We start from the raw sequence: 18,309 nt of genomic DNA on the forward strand, positions 1-18,309 counted from the left end.
CAAGGACTACCTGTAATACATTTTTAAAATACTCCATAATGAATAGAATTTTTAAGTTGCCACAGGATTTTTTGCTTATTTTAAAATTAGCATCAAATACATTGAAAACACAGTAAACGTTTATAAATATCAAGTGAAAAAGACACACCCTCAAAGTGAGTTAAAAATTTCTTTCAAGTGCTCCTACAGAACATTATGGAATGACATGTACAAAAAATGTAAGAAGAAATATAGTTCTCAAACCTGGACAAATTGCATGTTATTAAAAATGGTATTTACAATGGCCCTCAATGTAAAATATTCGTCTCTCTTCTTTTCCTTTGGCAAATGGGCTTCGATCTAACTTCCCTGACACACCCTTTGTGGCGAATGTTGCCATAACAACCCACTCAAGGTGAATAGCTGCTTGGCTGACAATTGTGCTTTTAATTCACCAGGAGACTTGGACAGGTTGCACAATTAACCCACAAGACGGCTGCCTCCCCCAGAGAAAAGCATCAGCTTCAGAAAAACTTCTTGTGAAGGACCCGCTAGTAGCAGCGTCGCCTCCGCCGCCTGCTTCCTCAAAGTGGACGCTCCGCTTTGGCTAAGAGTCCAGTGAGGCCCGCAAGGAGGAGCTTTATTTCCTCACTACCGCCACTACCGTCTCACTAGCAAAAGGAGGCGCTGTCGGCGGAGGCCTGTTTGGGTTTTGTCCCGACTCTTTTTCTGCCTCTCCTCTCTGTGTCTGTGTGTTCCAGCTTGTAGCTGGATTGGGGTCGGGCCTAACTGGTTGCGGGAAGAGTAGGGACTGGAAGCCTTTGGCCGTGTCGGTGGCCATGGAAATCGGCACCGAGATTAGCCGGAAGATTCGGGTGAGAAACGCGAACCTCGGCGTGGCAGCATACGGTGATGAGGGCTGCAAGGCAGCGGACCCCTTCCCCCCACAAAGGGAAAGCGGGCGAAGGAAATTTGGAGCGGGGTGAAGCGTTTACCCCTCCCCCACATTTCTTTTTCCGCGTGGGCCTGGACTCCCCCCCCTTCATTCTCCCCCCCCAACCAATGGCAGGGCCGAAAGTTGCTTTGTCCGAAACGGTTGGTGCGCGTGGGTTTCTTTTCGGGGGTTGCCTCCAAGGTTTAATCCAAAGGTGCTTTTTGAAGAGGCAGCTGGACCAGAAAGTCCGGTTGCCTCTTGAAAAAACACCTTTGGGATAACCATAACCGGGATGACTGAGAATCTCCATTGACATTCTCCGTGGTTTAAGCGTCGCCACCCCCTCGCTTCATCCCTAAAAATTGATGGGCGCCACAAGCTGTGTGCTGCTACAAGGTCGATTAAAATACAGTTTTGTACACAAAAATTAAAATAGTAGGAATCTGCCGTTATCTTAAAGCTGTGGTTATCGATTCACGTTGATGCACGTTCATCAATTTTAATTCTATAATCTCCGTTTATATGTAGTCAATGTCTTTCTTAATACACGTATCTATTCTGTCTCCCTGCCCAAATCCCCGGTTATTCCTGCGAGTAAGTTGGGGTCAGTCAGTCTTTTTTATTTTAACACAACTCATAGAATGGTTGTGAGGAGGAAGCACTGTGTATCATGTCATTCTCCGGAATGAAAAGTGGTATATCTACCACTACAATCTAATAAATCAATGTGCATCTGTCTAAGAAGACAGCATTTTTGACTTGTCAGTTCACTCAAAGTGAAGGAACTAAAGTAAGTAACATGCAGCACAATCTTAAAGTATGTGGGCTTGAATGTTGTTGTCATAATAGATACAGTTTTGATCCAAATTGCCTGTCCTCAAATTGGGGAAAAAAACTGCAGAAGAGGTGCTCCAGGTAATGAAAGATATGGAACAACTGCACTAGAAAGAAAGAAAAATATTTGGGCTCACTTAAAGAATTAGTTTTAAAGATAAGATATACTAGACTTTTTTTCAGCAAAAGGCAAAAAACAGATTTTTAATGTGTTAAAAATTCCAATTTCTGGAATTGTTCTGGTTATAAAACTTTTCAGGACACTGCTTCCTTTTTATTGATATGCTTAGTAAATTTATGGTTGTATGGATCCTGTCCAGGTTATTTTTGTGTACTAAATTATATTTTTTTAATTCTTTTTCATAATATATTACTAAAAAGAAGAGATACACTATTTATAGTGTAAGGAAAGTAATCAAGGACAGTTTTTTCATAATTACCCTGTATCATCATTCACAGCTTTGACTAATGAACAGTTCTTTAGTAAATATTATGAAAAACAATGTATGAAAGTATTGCTTAACTTAGTATGTAATAGAAAATAAAAAGATAATCACCACAAGAAACAGTGTTATCTATAAATTTGGAGTGTTTTGAAAGAGAATACTATGGTCAAATTCATTGAGGAGAGATAAAGCTAGTCAGTGCCCATTAGTATGATTGTGGTTATGTACTTTTAATATCAGAACAGTGGTGAGTTGCAGGCGGTACGCCCCATACGGGCGTACCGGAGCCTGCACGGAGCACCGGATACCATTCTGGGACTATACTCCGGAGGGCCCAGCTGCCTGCCCGAGCTCCTTACTGGTCTTTTAAGTCTTCGGCGCTTCCGCACACAGCACATACAGTGCCTGCGTGATGCTCCGCTGAGCAGCTGGAATGTCGCAGAGGCGATAAAATGCATGGGTGCGCTGCGCGCGTCCATGTGGATGCTGCCAGGCCCATTCCAACTGTACCGGTTGGAACGGGATCTGGAACCCATCACTGTATCAGAAGCAATATGCCTGACAGTATCATTGGCTGGGGAGCACAAGCAGTGAGTATTATATTGCTTGTTGGCTTTTTCAAGGCATGATTGGCAATTTATTGTGAGAACAGAATGTTTGATCAGATGGACTAGTGGTCTGATTTAGGACAGTTTTTAAATTTGTTAAATCTTGTGTTGCTCAACAAGACTGACTTCAGCTTAGGAAAGTGCTCCATCAACCATCTTAATCAAGAATCTATTTCTTCCTAAATAATTTGGAATTTTCTTCATATATTATTCCAGAAAAACTCTTATTTGATGTCAAAATGAAGCCCATTTCACAAATTCTTTCAAATATAAAGGCACAATGGTTTGGGATACATGTTCTGTTCTGTACTGCACAAGCTTTTCCTTTTTAAACTTCCATGGATTGTGCAAGGAAGTCTGAAGAGGAGCTGTACTCATATGTACTTGAATGTGAATCTAGTTCTTCATTCTACTGTAAAGTGAAATGGCTGTGTGTTCAAGCAAATGAAAGTGCAGATCTTTAGCTCTTGTGCTTGACAGGAAGTTAGAAAAAGAGGGAAGGATATAGAGTATATTGGTCACTGCACAATCAACTATGCTCACCTGCTTTTGCTTCTCAGTACTTGTAAAAGTTTGTGAATAGCTTTAAATGTTTATAGGTTTTTAAATTATTTTGTATTTTAATTTTGGATCAAAATACAATTATAAAAAATTTGAATGGATAACCAATGTCTATAAAAATAAATGTATAAAATCTGCTCTTTATTTTTTTTAAAAATTGCAAATTGAAAATCCACCCATATTAAGTACTGATTTGTAAAATACTTGTTGATATAAATGTAGCTATGTAGAAAAAATAGTGAAGGCATATATTTCTAGTCAAAATAAAACTTTTGATTTTGTCACATGCCAGAATTTATGTCATAATGCTGTTGTGACAAGAAAAGCTCTATTTCATTTTCTCGAATTACCTAGCATAATGTTGTCTTCTATGCAATTCTTAGTGGTACAGAAATCCTCTTGGCATAGTTACTATAGTAACCTGGAAGCAGGGATCCTTTGATTAGCTTTATTGTTAAAAACAAAATAGTTCATGTAGTGAAACTAAGTTTACTTGGTAAGAAATGGCAAAGGTTTTCTTTGTTTATTTTATGCTCAAACAAATGTGCCTTAAAATCTTGCTCCTTTTGTTCAATTTAATTCCTACAAAGTTACAGGTAACCCTTGAGTTATGAATGTAATGGAGCCTGCCAATTATATTCCTAATTTGAGTATTTGTTGGAGTGAATCATGTAAAATAAACATGAAAACTCCCTGCTTTTGATCCCGCATTCACTAATGTGCAGGTCATTAAGTGCACATGAGGTGTCTCAGGGTGGGGAAGACCATTGTGGGGGGCTAGTAATGGAACAGGCCACCAGCTGAAGACCACCCAAGGCTTCCCCCGATCCACTGAGATACCTCATGCTCCCCACAATTGCTTCCCCCCACCCCATCCTGCCACTCCTGGTCACTTAACCTTGTGAAGATCTAGTGAGCTGTCTCCTCTCCAACTTCTCTGCCGTGCAAGATCATGGCCCCCAGAAACTTCTAGTTTTTGCACAAAATGTTTGCAAGCTCACCGGCTGCTTTGAGGCAGTGAAATCGCTCTCCGCTCTTTCAGAGAGTGGTGGCCTGAAGTCCATTGTTAATATAGTGAATAGCATAGAAATCAGAACACAGGTAGTCTCGTCTTACTACCATAATTGAGCCCAACATTTCTGTTGCTAAACAAGAAAGGTACTAAGTGATTTGCGCCCCATTTTATGACCTTTATTGCCACAGTTGTTAAATGAATCATGTGGTTCTTAAGTGGATCTGGCTTTCATTGATTTTGCTATTGCAAATGGTGATCACACAACCCTGGGACAGCACAACTGCCATAAATACATGCCGATTGGCAAGTACCTAAATTTTGATAATGTGATAATGGGGATGCTGCAGTGGTCATAAGTGTCACTTTTTTTGGTGCTGCTGTAACTTTAAACAGTCACTAAATGAATAATTGGAAGTCAAGGACTGTACTTACTACTGTGCTGTAGTATCTGAAAGCATAACTGTGGGTAATTTCTCAAACATTTAATTTAAGTAGGTATGTATCCTGTTTTAGGGATGGAAATTTTTGTCAGGAAAAATATGTCAGTGAGATTCTTTGCATGATTTATTTATTCAATTTCAATACCCACCATCTAAGTCCACTTGACTCGGATTACTTGAAAAAAAGCCTATGTGCAGTCAGTTGAGATTTACTTTTATGTAAGGTGTGCAAGGAGCACGACCCACTTCTCATTTTTAAATCATATAATCCTATGCTGTAGTTGTGTTTTCAGAACAGTTAAAATATATTTAATTAAATGGACGTTTTATTTCTCCTTGAAATATGGCCCAAATATGTGGATTATATAGGTTATGTGCTTTTAGTATTGCAGATTTATGTCTACATAAAGCACATTTTGGGTTGTCTTCTACATGACCAAAGATTCTAGGCAAGACCTACAGAATGGGTAACAATAACAATGCATTTGTCTGCATATTTACTTGCTGGTTACTCCCATTGGACAAAGACAGCTGTATAAAATATTCAGAATTTCTAGAAGGGCACATAATATTGCCCTTAGTAACCTTGATTTTAGTAGTTGCTTTTGGCTCTGTAATTGAAGACAACAGGAAATAACTATAGATTAGCACCTTTCCTATTTACCACCATCACCTCAGTTGGGGCTTCAGTGATGGATGGTGCAAAGAAGTTAAATAAAAAGGAAAGATGTGCAGTTGTCACTAGGATGCTCCATCTTAGTTTAAACTATGGTCTGAGTTTGAAAACATAATGCTAAATCTAATTATTCTGTGTCTCAATACAGGAATAAGCAATTTCCCTTGTTTATCCCCCTGGGTTGAAAGTCATAACTTAATTTTCTAACTTGCTGACATTCCCCAGAAGGCTTTCTGAAGATGTGATGATATCATTTGAAGGGGAAGAGCTGGAAAGTTGTGCTTTTTTATATGTGTGCTCAATTTTAGATTTAGGGATGGGTCTGAGAATCTTCTGCCTTATAAGAGGCCTTTCATTTCCATTACCACCACCACTGCCCCGAAATTCAGCAGTGTGAACTCAACATATTTCAAGGGTTGCAAATGCAAATTCTAGGGAGGGTGGTTGGGGATGCCTACATATCACGATCCACTGTGGATAAGTTATGCACAGGTTCTGAATATTGCATATAGAATTGTTAGGCACAAAGTTAAGGCAAAATTATATTTAACTTCACCCATCTATATAATCCAAAATAAAAAGTTCTACACTACAGAATGCGAGAGATATTGAGCAATCCAAGGATGAGATCTATACCTGCATTTAGTCATTGAGTTTTATCTAGGATATTTATTATGTTCGTTGCTGATAATTATATATAAACACTAATCAAGGAGGTTCTCACTTGGCTGTTGGAGCTCTTCAAAACTCAGAAGTTTTGTAGTCTCCCTTGGTATTGGTCTGTTTACTCTGGGACTTGGCCATCAGCTGCTTATATCATAAGCTATATCTCATTTGCAGAACCTTTAACATATAGATAACAAGTGATGTATTATCTCCTTTGGCAAGTGAGAATCAATTCTGTTTTTAATTTTTCCTTCTCGCCTCATTTCTATGCATCCAGTGTATTTCCTATAGTTCATACAGCCAGCCACTTCAGTGATTTCTGGGTAATACATGCCATACGCTAAAAAAAGTTCATATATTGATTTATTAAAGCCTAATTATTATATAATTTGACTATTTTATAATTGGTTTTAATCTTGACACATTTCCTAAATTTTTCCTAACCTTAAGGATACTCCACTGAAATATACTATATCTCCAAAATATTGTGTCAGTTTATAAAATAATCTGATTATCATATGCAATATAGCAGTCTATGAACATAGGACTCCATTAAAGCTGTTTATTATTACCTTACTCTGCTTTTATAATTTATTATAGTTTAGATCATTATAGGAGCTTAATTTATGCATCATGTTAAGCCAAATCCTAGCAGACTGCATTATATCATAATGTAATGTGTAAACTAGGTCAGTATGTTCATTAGATCATCTTTGAGCCAAAAAGGAAAACATTTAATTTAAATGCTACAGCTTTGATGGTATATCTCCGCCTTAAACACATCATTAAAAAAACCACCTATGAATTCTTGCCCTGCCTTGTCATCTTCTATTAGTTTTCCTTGCGCTGAATTTTATATGAGTTTTTCAAGTGAGGAACCTGTTCTCTATAACTGTCATACAATTGGGGTTTTGCATTTTTATAAAAACAAATGAGAAGAAGTGCTTTAAGACTTCACATGAGCATAGTGCATGGTTGCTCTTCATTAAAGCAACTTCTTTTCAGGCTTCAGTGTGTGAAAAAAATTGTATGATTTAAGGAGTTTACTCATTAAAGTTAATCCAACTCTAAAACAACTGCAACTTTTGCACTGAAGTCCAAAGAAAACTTGGTATACTTTAATAAATAGCAAAAAGATGCAAGGCCTAGACTAGAGCACGTCCGAAATTTTTTTTGGAACATGTATAGCCCTATCACATGTATTAATATGATACTTTATAAAGTTTTTAAAAATGTTTTGCTATTCATGTGATTGCTTGGGGGAAAAATAACATTTCGTTTTTGAGATGTTTGAAACAATGTCAGAAAATTGATGGTTTGAAAGTAAGAATTCTTTTGTCCCCCCCCCTTTTTTTTGTCCTGTACATATAGAGTGCTATAAAGGGAAAGCTACAGGAACTAGGAGCTTATGTTGGTAAGTTTGATAGTAATTTTAACTGTAAAAATATACAAAATATTGTATTGATATGTAGGCTGTTTAGTTATTTGCCCGATTTGTATTTTCATCTTCCATAAATCTGTTTTCTAAGACAGCTAGGAAATAATTATAAAAATAGAAAAAAAAATGTAAACTACATTAGCAACATTATTTGCAAAAGGGAGTGTTAGGCACTGAGATGCTAACATTAGCAGTTTTAAAAGCGTAGGAAAACAAAAATTGGGAAGAATTCCAAAGTTGGAATACCATTAAAAAGGTGACACTTGAGAAAGGCTTCAGATAATGGTCTTGTTTGGTAGACAGATTCATCTTGAAAAAAAAGGGTCCAATTGTTATTTGAAGAGCAATTTTTTAATAATAATTGTTAAAATTTACAATACAAAGTTAAAATACTAATACGAACTAATAAAAATATAAAAAAGAAAAGAAAAAAGTGCAGATAGGAAAAAGAAAATAAAGGATACCATGTTTCCCCAAAAATAAGACAGGGTGTTGTTTTCTTTTGCCCCATGAAATATGGCCTTGGGCTTATTATAGAGGGAGGCCTTATTGTTTTGAGGTTGCCGGGCAGCTGCTCCCTTGCGAACTGGTTCCCAAAGAGCCGGGTACAGCCTCAAGGCAAAGCAGCCATGAGGTGACCATGCTCATGAACAACTGCCCGGCAAACCCCCTCTCCAGCTGGGCAGAGCACCATTCCCTGACCTAGGGGGTATCCCTAAGTCAGTGAGGCATGTGGCGCTCTGCCTGCTCCTCAGCTGCTGCAGCTTGGCACATTCGGGATACCCCCATGGTCGATGCATGGAGCTCTGCCCGGCTGGATAGGGGGGTTGCACGAGTGCCTGTTATGCCCCCACCGCGCTCCGAGCATTACTTCTTCTCCGGCTTCCAAATGCCAAAACCTGGCTGCTGAGTCTTCCAGCAGCGGCTGCTCTAGGAGTGTGCTCTATGGTTGTGGGTCGGCTGCCGGACAGAGAGTCTTCCGGACAGAGAGTCTTCCGGACAGAGAAACTTCCAGCAGCCAGCCCACAACCATAGAGCGCACTCCTAGAGCGGCTGCTGCTGGAAGACTCGGCAGCCGAGTTTTGGAGTTTGGAAGCTGGAGAAGAAGTTATGCTCGGAGCGTGGCGGGACAGAACAGGCGCTCACGCAAACCCCCTCTCCAGTCGGGCAGAGCTCCATGCATTGACCTAGGGGGTATCCCGAATGTGCCAAGTCGCGGCAGCAGGCAGAGCGCCATGTGCCTTGGCGCCTTAGGGATACCCCCTAGGTCAGTGAATGGTGTTCTGCCCGGCTGGAGAGGGGTTTTTGCCTGGCTGCTGCTCATGAGCGTGGTCTCATGGCTGCTTCGCCCCTGAGGCTGTGCCCGGGCTCTTCGGGAGCCAGTACGCAAGGGAGCAGCCGCCTGACAACTCCCCCCTCCGGCCAGTCAGAATGCCACTCCCCAACCTAGCGGTAACCCGAAGGCACCAAACAATGTGAGCGCCTTTCCCCCCGGCTCCCGCGGTTTGGCCCCTTTGGGATACTGCTAGGTCGGTGAACAGTGCTGTGCCTGGCCCAGGGGGGTGGTTGTCCAGGGGACTTATTTTGGGGGATGGGCTGATATTTTTGCCCCCGTGAAAAATGTGGCAAGGCGTTAGTTTCAGGACAGGTTGTATTTTCGGGGAAAAACGGTATATAAAAGCTGACTCTCCTATTCCTCCAGATAAGTTTAAACAGTTTCAGTAACTCTAATCCTCTATTTCAATAAAAAAGATACTTGTTCTTCCCATATCTCATATCTTACCAATAAGCCAATTATAAAAAACCTCATTGTTTAGTCCTAATCAGCCAAAGTTTATTAAAAGTTGCCAAAAATTAATAACAAATAAGTTTTGATCTTGATCAAATAAATCCATTTTGTTATTTGTATTTAGCACTTTCTCTAGAAATAAAGCAAAAGAATTAATTCTTCCTCTATAAACAGATATTTAATACCTCGTCATTCAGTCCTAATCAAAAAGAAGTTCAATGAATAGCTAGCAGGAACCACAACATATACATTTTAACCCTGGTCAAATAAATTCACTTTATATTTCTACAGTTTACTTTTATATAGCTTGCTTTTTAATCCCATCAAAGTTAATTTCTTATCATTTTCTCTTTGTCTGCTTTCAGGAACAGCTTCAGTAGTTCAATCATCCCTTTCATAAATCCAAAATAAGAAACTTTTCAAATCATTCTTCTGATTTATTATTTATATGTCCCCTTTAGACGTCAGTAGGTTTCAAATTTAAATCCATTGTGGCATCTTTTTCCATATCACTCTTATACTATGGCATTTTCAAATTCACACTCAAATTAACATTAGTCTTGGTTTTATACAGTAAAATTAGTTCTTATATATCCACTCATATCCAATTCAATTCAGTTTATTGCAGTCAGAGACCAATAGAGATGCTAAACAAAATAAAGTTTAAGACAGAATTAAAATACATTTATAAAACAACCCAGCTAACATCTATAATTGAGGATCAGAATACAGACTAAATTAAATTATAATGTAAACACTAAAATTATATTAAATATGATTGCATCTAAAATTACATCAAAGTAACAGTATCTAAAAGTACTAGTATCAACCAAGTAATAATATATAAAATTTAGATGAATTATATTGAATTATATTTACAAAGAATACATTGTGGACAATTGGCCCATCAGCATTTTTTTGATTTTTGATATTCACAAAACTTAGCTGCCTCTTATACCTATTTTTTTTCCAGACAAACTTGTAGATAATTTCTGAGAAACTGTACATTGTTTTCAGGTATCCCTAATTTCTATAGTTGAATAATATTTCTCCATTGTATTAATGACTCTCTTTAATTGTAATATTTAATTCTTTCTGGTTCCCTCTAGTCAACTTTCAAATTCCCCTCTTATCATATGTTTATTTTCCAATCAGCACAACTTTCCTACAGGAAGATTTCTTACCATTTATTTCACAGTACCCAGATATTCTTTTACAAAATTTAAAATGGTCCATGAGCATAGGAAATATTCTTTGAAGTCCATCTAGAACCTTTCCAAAACTCAACCTTCTAATCCTCCCTTTGATGTTTTTTAAAAGTTAAGTTTTTTCTTTTTAAACTTTAAACTTGCATGAAAATGTTTTTATCCAATAAAATACCAGGTAGAAGGAAATTCTCCCAGTGTAATGAAACTTTCCCTTCAGAAGGTTCTTAACAACCAGAAAATCATTAACAAGCAACTCCTAAGGTAGTTGAGAGAAAGTAGACGAATCCAGTGTCCATTTGAAAGTGCCGAACTGCAGCTTAGGCAGGGTGATTTTACCCGGACTCTCTGAGCTGTAAGAACTGGAGTCTGTGGGTAATCCTAGCCTTCTTGATCAGGACAGGAGTTTCAAGGAAATGATCAATTCATCAGTTCCTTTTGTCACCATGGCCATCAGCTCTGCTGTTATGGAGTTGTCTTCAATCCACCATTGTTTTTCTTCATGGTCTCTGTGCATCACATTCATAGACTTAGAATGAAGATGGGAAAATAGTTTGATTAACCTATTGGTAAATTAAGTAGATAAAACTCTATAGTTGCTGCTTTAACATTTAATTTTTAGATTTATTCTCTGTTCTTTAAATCAGATGAAGAACTGCCAGATTATATTATGGTCATGGTGGCCAATAAGAAGAGCCAAGAACAGATGACAGAGGATCTTTCCCTTTTTCTAGGAAATAACACTGTGAGATTTACTGTATGGTATGTATTTCCCATGTGTTCCGTGTACCAATATATGTGCTTATTATAAGGCATGAAAATAATACAGCACTACAGCATTAAAATAAAATAATCCTTAAAGATGAAAAGCCTTTTGGAGAAGAGAGGGAGGGGAAAGCATTTTTCCTTTGTAGGTCATTTTTTGCTATTGTTCTGCTATAAAGAGTTGAAAAATAGAAATGTATTGAGTATGAAATGTTTTCTAGAAAGAGAAAATCTTTACATTAAGAATTCTTACACTGAAATATTTTATTCTTCTCTGGTTATCTTTGAAAACTGTAAATCAAAAATATAAATCAAAAAAATATTTTTTCTCAATGGGGATATTATAATTTGCATGCTCAAGAGAAAAATGATACTTTCAAAAACAAGATAATCCCCCAGAGACCATACAGTTTGCACTAGAGAAAATATAGGTTTTTTTTATCTTTTTGTCAAGAGCCAAGGTGGCGCAGTGGTTAAATGCAGCACTGCAGGCTACTGCTAGATCAGTAGGTCAGCGGTTCAAATCTCACCGGCTCAGGGTTGACTCAGCCTTCCATCCTTCCGAGGTGGGTAAAATGAGGACCCAGATTGTTGGGGGCAATATGCTGACTCTCTGTAAACTGCTTAGAGAGGCCTGAAAGGCCTATGAAGCGGTATATAAGTCTACTGCTATTGCTATTGCTATCTTTTTAATAGTGGACTCAGTTAATTTCTGTGTCAGTGATGGCTAACCTTTTTGTCAATGAGCATATGCGCAGGCCTCACTGAAGCTTCCAAACTTCTGGGAGGTGCATTGGGCTATTTTTCGCCCTCCCCAGGCTTCAGGGGAGGGTGAAAAATGGCCCAACACGCAAACTGGAAATTCGGGAACGGAGGGCAAAAAACAGCCCAATATTTTCTATTTCCCACACTAGTCTGAAAAGAATGCAATGCAGTGGACAACAATCTACTTATTTTCATGGGTTAGAAAAATAAATCTTAACAAGGTAGGCAGAGGATGTATAATTATTTTGTTTAAAATCAAAGCTTCCATACTTTCTTCCTGTAAAACTGTTTTAAGATGTACAGGACAGCACAAGATTATTGAAGTATTAGGTACTAATTTAAACATAAATTATCTTTAGAAAACTTTTTACAGTGCCTTTAGAAATTTTTTTTAAAACAAGAAGTGTGAATGTTTTGAGCAGCTGGGAACCATATTTCATCTTCGTATAGTACACTTGGAGCCATATTCTAGAAAATAGGCAGATTTAGGATAAAAAATGTCAGAATGAAGTTAGGTTTGATTTCAAATAAACGTAAAATATCTTGCATTGTAATTGCAAATAATATGGTGACTCCTTTTCCCAGTTTATAATAGACAACACAGTTTGGTGACAGCTTCTCTGGGCCTTCAACAACTGCATGTAACTTTGGGATCTTGAGTTGATTTGTTATAATTTAAAATGTATTAAAATATTTTCTTATTTTTCAGGCTTCATGGTGTCTTAGATAAGCTTCGGTCTGTAACTACAGGTAAGTAAAGGCTACAGGGAATCTTTGAGATAACTCTTGAGAAAGGAATGTGTGCACATACTTTCTTATAAATGTTTGGCATTCCTTAAAAAGTATTCATAAATTTATTTAGACAAGATTACAATGGTTTAGGCAAAAAGCAATAAAAAGTTATGTGAATTTGAAAAATTGTTTTTTGTATGAATAAGAGGATGTATATTTTTATTGAATCCACAGTAGAAGCCAATTTGCAGTTCTGTATAAATACCACCCTTAATTTTGAGGTGAAACAACTTTTACTTCTTTTCCTAGAGCCCACAAACCTAAAATCTTCTGAATCTAACATTTTTGAGAGCAGTCTCTCTTCTGGCAAAAGTGCATCAGGTGGGAGTGAGGAGAGGACTGGAGAAGAAATCCTACAGCCTCTTACAGTCTCAAGTTCTCGACCTGAAAGAATCGACTTCCGAGTTTCTACTAGTTCTCAGGAACAGAGAGCTGCTGCTCTTCGGTAAGATTCTCACTGAGATAATAGGAGCTAGTGATACATTGCAGATGAATAGTATTGTTCATCACAACATTTGTGGTTGAGATCTCAGCTACATCATAAAATAATTGAGTAGTCTTAAGAATAGCTACTGTTACTTAGATTCCCTCAAGTATAATGCCCTAGATAACTAAAGCTTTGTGTTTGTGTTTTTTCCCCTTGTGTATTTTCCTCTCTGTTCTTATTTAGTGACAAATATTATTTTCCATTGCAACCAATCCAGAAAACAATGATTCATGCATACAATAACTTGTATATGCTTTAGGATTGCAAACATACTTTGAAATTAGATTTACAATTTTGGAAGCAGTCAGATGGCTTTCTTTGAGAATAGAAATAAGACAGAATCAAAAAAGGCCTGAGGTGCAAGAGAGGAAACATGGGACTTAACAGCATATGAGTAATCCATAAACCATGTTTGGCTGTTTAGCTTAAATTGAGATGCACATCTGTGTAAGGGGATGTTGGCCTATGATAAAGTACTGATGGAAGGATTTATCAAATAATATAAGGCAGGGGTGTCAAACTTGCGGCCCGGATGCATCACGTGCTGGCCCTGCCCACCAACTGGTTTAGTGAAGAGAAAAAGACGTGACGCCACTGTGACAATGCAAGTTTGAAACCCCTGATGTAAGGTGTTGCAACTCAATGTACACTTGTCTTTAAGCCTGGATTTCTTCACACACACACACACACACACACACACACACACACGTGCACACACACGTGCACACACACACACATATGTATCTACCGTATTTTTTGGAGTATAAAACGCACCCTTTTCCCTCAAAAAAGAGGCTGAAAATCTCTGTGTGTCTTATACACTGAATACATAGAGCCGAGGTGGCGCAGTGGGTAGAGTGCAGTACTGCAAGCCACTTCAGCTGACTGCTAGATCAGCAGTTCAGCAGTTCAAATCTCACCAGCTAAGGGTTGACTCAGCCTTCCATCCTTTCGAGGTGGGTAAAATGAGGACCTAGATTGTGGGGGCCATATGCTGACTCTGTAAACCGCTTAGAGAGGGCTGAAAGCCCTATAAAGTGGTATATAAGTCTAACTGCTATTGCTATTGCTATTACAGCATTTTTTGCCTCCTGAAATCTTGCCCCCTTCACCAAAATGGCCGTGCATAGCTTGTAGGAGGCTTTCAGAGAGCTCCTGAGGGCTGTGGAGGGCAGAAATGAGCAAAACACGGCCCATTTTTTGCTCATTTTTGTCCCCCCAGTCCCCAGGAGCACTCTATAAGCTTCCTAATGTCCTTTTTTTGACACAAAATGGACCCGTTTTCATGAAAAATGGGCCATTTTTTACTCATTTTTGCCCCCACCCCTCAGGAACACTCTACAAGCCGCCTAAGGGCTATTCACAAAAAACAGGCCGTTTTGGGGAGGTTTGCAGAGTGAAAAACTTTTTTTTTTAATTTGCCTCTTCAAAACCTTGGTGCGTCTTATACTCCGAAAAATACGGTATGTATTTGTAAATACTTCACATAAACACCTTCATTTGGGAATGGATTTCAGCTGAAAACCTTAATGTAACAAAGAGAAGAACTTGATCATTATAGTCATTTAGTGACTGCCTCAGACAGTTATTGTTCACATGACTGTGATAAAAAATAGCTTTGTGATCAATGCCTGTATACAGGATGGCTGAAGCATGTCTCTCAGTCATGTGTTTGCCATTACACAGAATTTACATTCCGTGTAAATTCATAAGCACAAAGATGGTCACATGATTTTTATGCTTCACTTAATAACCGAGTTGCCAATACCAGTTGTCATCACTAAACAATGACTACCAGTATTTATTTCTATGCCGCTTTTGGGCAGAGTGAAATTACCTTAAATTCAGGATCATCTGTCTTTCACATTGATACAGTACTTCACGTAAAGCCAGGAAATCTAATCAGCATTATACAGCTTTGTAGGTTAAGCGTAGATTGTTATCTTGAAAGCTCTAAAAAAAATTGGTAGCATTTGAATGTATTGACTGTGTCAGAATTTCTTTAAAGTTCTTTTACAAGGTTATCAAACTTCACTACAAAGATAATTCATGTGTTCCAGTCTGTGCTGCTAAAATTATGCTATATAGTAGAATTTCTAGATTATGCTGGAATTGATATTAATTCGCCTAAATTTTATGCTTAATATGCTTAACCAGGCATCATTTTCTAATAGAAAATTTTGGAATAAATTGAGAAAATCAGTCAGTATTTTTCACAATGAATTCTGTTACTGATTTATTATCCATATCAGTGATGGGTTCCTCTCCCCATTGCTACTGGTACACTGCTCGTGGGGCTGGGCATCCTGTTCGTGCATGTGCTCTGCGCACGCATGTGCACTTCACCGCCCCTGCAACACCCAGCTGTTTGTCGGAGGTCACGCAGGTGCCGCACGCTGTGCATGCGTGTGCAATTGGCTGGTTACTGTAAAAACAGGTATAGAACGCAGGTGGGTGGGTGGGCCAAATGAGCCACCGTACCAGTACGGTGTCAACTGCTTCCGGCCTCTACCGATACAGCCGTACTGGGCCATACCGGCCGGAATCCACCACTGATCCATATGTTCTAAAGCACATACATTTATGCAACAAAATGTTGATTTTCCAGATATCAGAAATCAATAGGTGTGTTTCATTAAATGATATAAATAATCTGTTTGAAAATTCAATTGAATATTTTGAAAATCCTACTGTGAAGATTAAATATTCTTAGCATTTCTGTGCAGCATTTATTAGGAATGCTATGAATAGATCTCAATGTTTATTTTCATCTTTAGAAATGTTGTTATGGATAGAAAATAGTAGGACAGCTGTCTTTCTTGTATTTCTCCTTAAAATTACATGTATATTTATGTTCATATGTATGTATACTCCCCAAGTGTGAAATTTGTTTTTTATTTGCCTTGTTTTCCCCTCAGCTTCTCAATGCAGCTTATTTTATTTTTTTAACTCTGCTACTTATTTAGTTTTTGATTTTATCTTTTTTTTCAATTAAAAGAGACATAAGAATATATTTGGCCTGGCAAGTTCCAAGGAAGCATCAGTAATAACTGTTAGTCACTGCATACTTAGAGTAAATTAAGCTCAGTGGAACCTGCCTCTGCAAATATCATAGTTATGAGAGCAGTTGGAAATAATTGAAAAATGGAGAATCCCCCTAATGTCAAGTCAAATACCGTGTTTCCCCAAAAATATGACATGTCCTGATAATAAGGCCATGCCAAACTTTTCTGGTAGGCAAAAATATAAGCCCTCCCCCGCAAATAAGCCCCCTGGACAATCCCCCACCTCCAGCCAGCCAAAGCGCCACTCGCTAATCTAGCGGTATCCTGAAGGTAGCAAGCCACAGGAACCGGGGGGCGGGAGGCAAAGGTGATTGCGTTGCTTGGCGCCTTCAGGATACCTCTAGGTTGGTGAGCAGCGCTATGCCCAGCTGAAGAGGGGGGTTGCCGGGTGGCTGCTCTCTTGCGAGCAGACTCGCAAAGAACCGGGCACAGCCTCAGGGACAAACGGTTGTGTTGTGCTGTTGCAGCACCGCAACACAACAGCCATGAAGCGACCACGCTCACGAGCAGCCACCTGGCAAAACCCCTTTCTAGCTGGGCATAGCACCATTCACTGACCTAGGGGTGTCGCCAAGCCGTGTGAGCGCCTTTTCATCGCCGCCCGGCTCCTGTGGCTTGGCGCCTTCGAAATGCCAGTGAATGGCGCTCTGCATGGCTGGAAAGGAGGGTTGCGTGAGTGGCTATTCTGCTCTTGCTCACGCACCTCCCAGCCTCACGATGCTGCAGAGCCAGAGTACCTCCGCCGCCACCACCATCCCAGCATGGCTTTTTCAGCAGCTTCCAAACCGAGTCTTCCAGCAGTGGCCGCTCTGGGTGTATGCTCTATGGTTGTGGGCCAGCTGCCGGCAACCCCAAAACAATACCCCTTCCCATAATGCCCAAGCCATATTCTGTGGGTAAAAAGAAAATAAGACCCTGTCTTATTTTCAGGGAAACACGGTAACTGCTATTTGTAGTTTAGATTGTTGCCCTTTTACTCCATATCAATAGATAAGATGAACAAATGATGTACAGAATTTGTAAATTATATTCGTGCATATTGTGCTACTGCCTTTCTCATTAACCTTATTGCAAAGCTGTTTCTTAAAAGATGGCAGACAAAGTTAATCACCCCCTTTCTCCACAGGCAGCCCAGTCATGATGGGTCACCATCCCTGTTAATGTCAACTGTAAAACCTTTACGGGAGCTATCCTCCTTGGAAGCTGTGATTGACATTAAGCCTGAGCCAGATGATCTCATTGATGAAGATCTGAATTTTATACAGGAGAATCGGTTACCTCGGAAGAAGCCTCTGGTTACAGTAACCTATGGCTCTTCACGCCCAACGGTTGAAATCTACCGTCCACCCGCGAGTCGAAATGCTGAAGGCAGTGTTCACTTGCAGAGGTTGCCACAGTCAACCAACCTGCAGACTGGCAAGCAGCTTAATGTACAGGGTGATAGGTCACAGGAAACCATCCAACTTTGTGATCCAGATGCATTTGACAGCTTGGCCGAGAGTTACCAGCCCCCTTCAAAAGGGAACGCTGATAAAATTAGCAGTGAGGTAAGTATGTGAGTCCAAGCTATGCCAGTATTTAACATGTACTCAACAAACAGAGATCTCCATGGATACCTGAGGTCTCCTGTTCTAAACATAGCGATGTTGGTCAAAAATATCTCATGACTGGCATGTAAACTTTGTGGCATCTAGGCTCTAGTTGCTTTATGGATTAGAGGTGAAAAGTGTCTGTGGGTATGTGTTTTTAGTCTAAAAGGGCAAATAGATGTTGTAATTTTATTCTTCTGGCCATTGGCTTGGTTGGGACCAATACTTTTACAACTCCAGCATGACATATTCTGC

At 39.1% G+C, this 18,309-nt stretch overlaps 1 protein-coding gene across 2 annotated transcripts in view; it reads left to right on the top strand.

Annotated features, from left to right (window-relative positions):
- Window positions 1-702: 702 nt before the first annotated feature.
- ZC3H14 (zinc finger CCCH-type containing 14) overlaps window positions 703-18,309 on the top strand; it is a 41,407-nt gene continuing 23,800 nt past the window's right edge. For both annotated transcript variants that reach the window (XM_087725299.1, XM_087725302.1), the window contains exons 1-6: window positions 703-854; window positions 7,531-7,573; window positions 11,239-11,353; window positions 12,831-12,871; window positions 13,163-13,358; window positions 17,592-18,012. In XM_087725299.1, coding sequence (XP_087581425.1) covers window positions 819-854; window positions 7,531-7,573; window positions 11,239-11,353; window positions 12,831-12,871; window positions 13,163-13,358; window positions 17,592-18,012 — 852 coding nt within the window. In that variant the 5' untranslated portion in view covers window positions 703-818. The remainder of the gene's footprint in view (window positions 855-7,530; window positions 7,574-11,238; window positions 11,354-12,830; window positions 12,872-13,162; window positions 13,359-17,591; window positions 18,013-18,309) is intronic.

The sequence above is a fragment of the Thamnophis sirtalis genome, unplaced genomic scaffold, assembly GCF_051295495.1.
Source record: "Thamnophis sirtalis isolate CommonGarterSnake01/CBP01778 unplaced genomic scaffold, rThaSir2_p1.2 scaffold_1, whole genome shotgun sequence".
Lineage (NCBI taxonomy): Eukaryota > Metazoa > Chordata > Lepidosauria > Squamata > Natricidae > Thamnophis > Thamnophis sirtalis.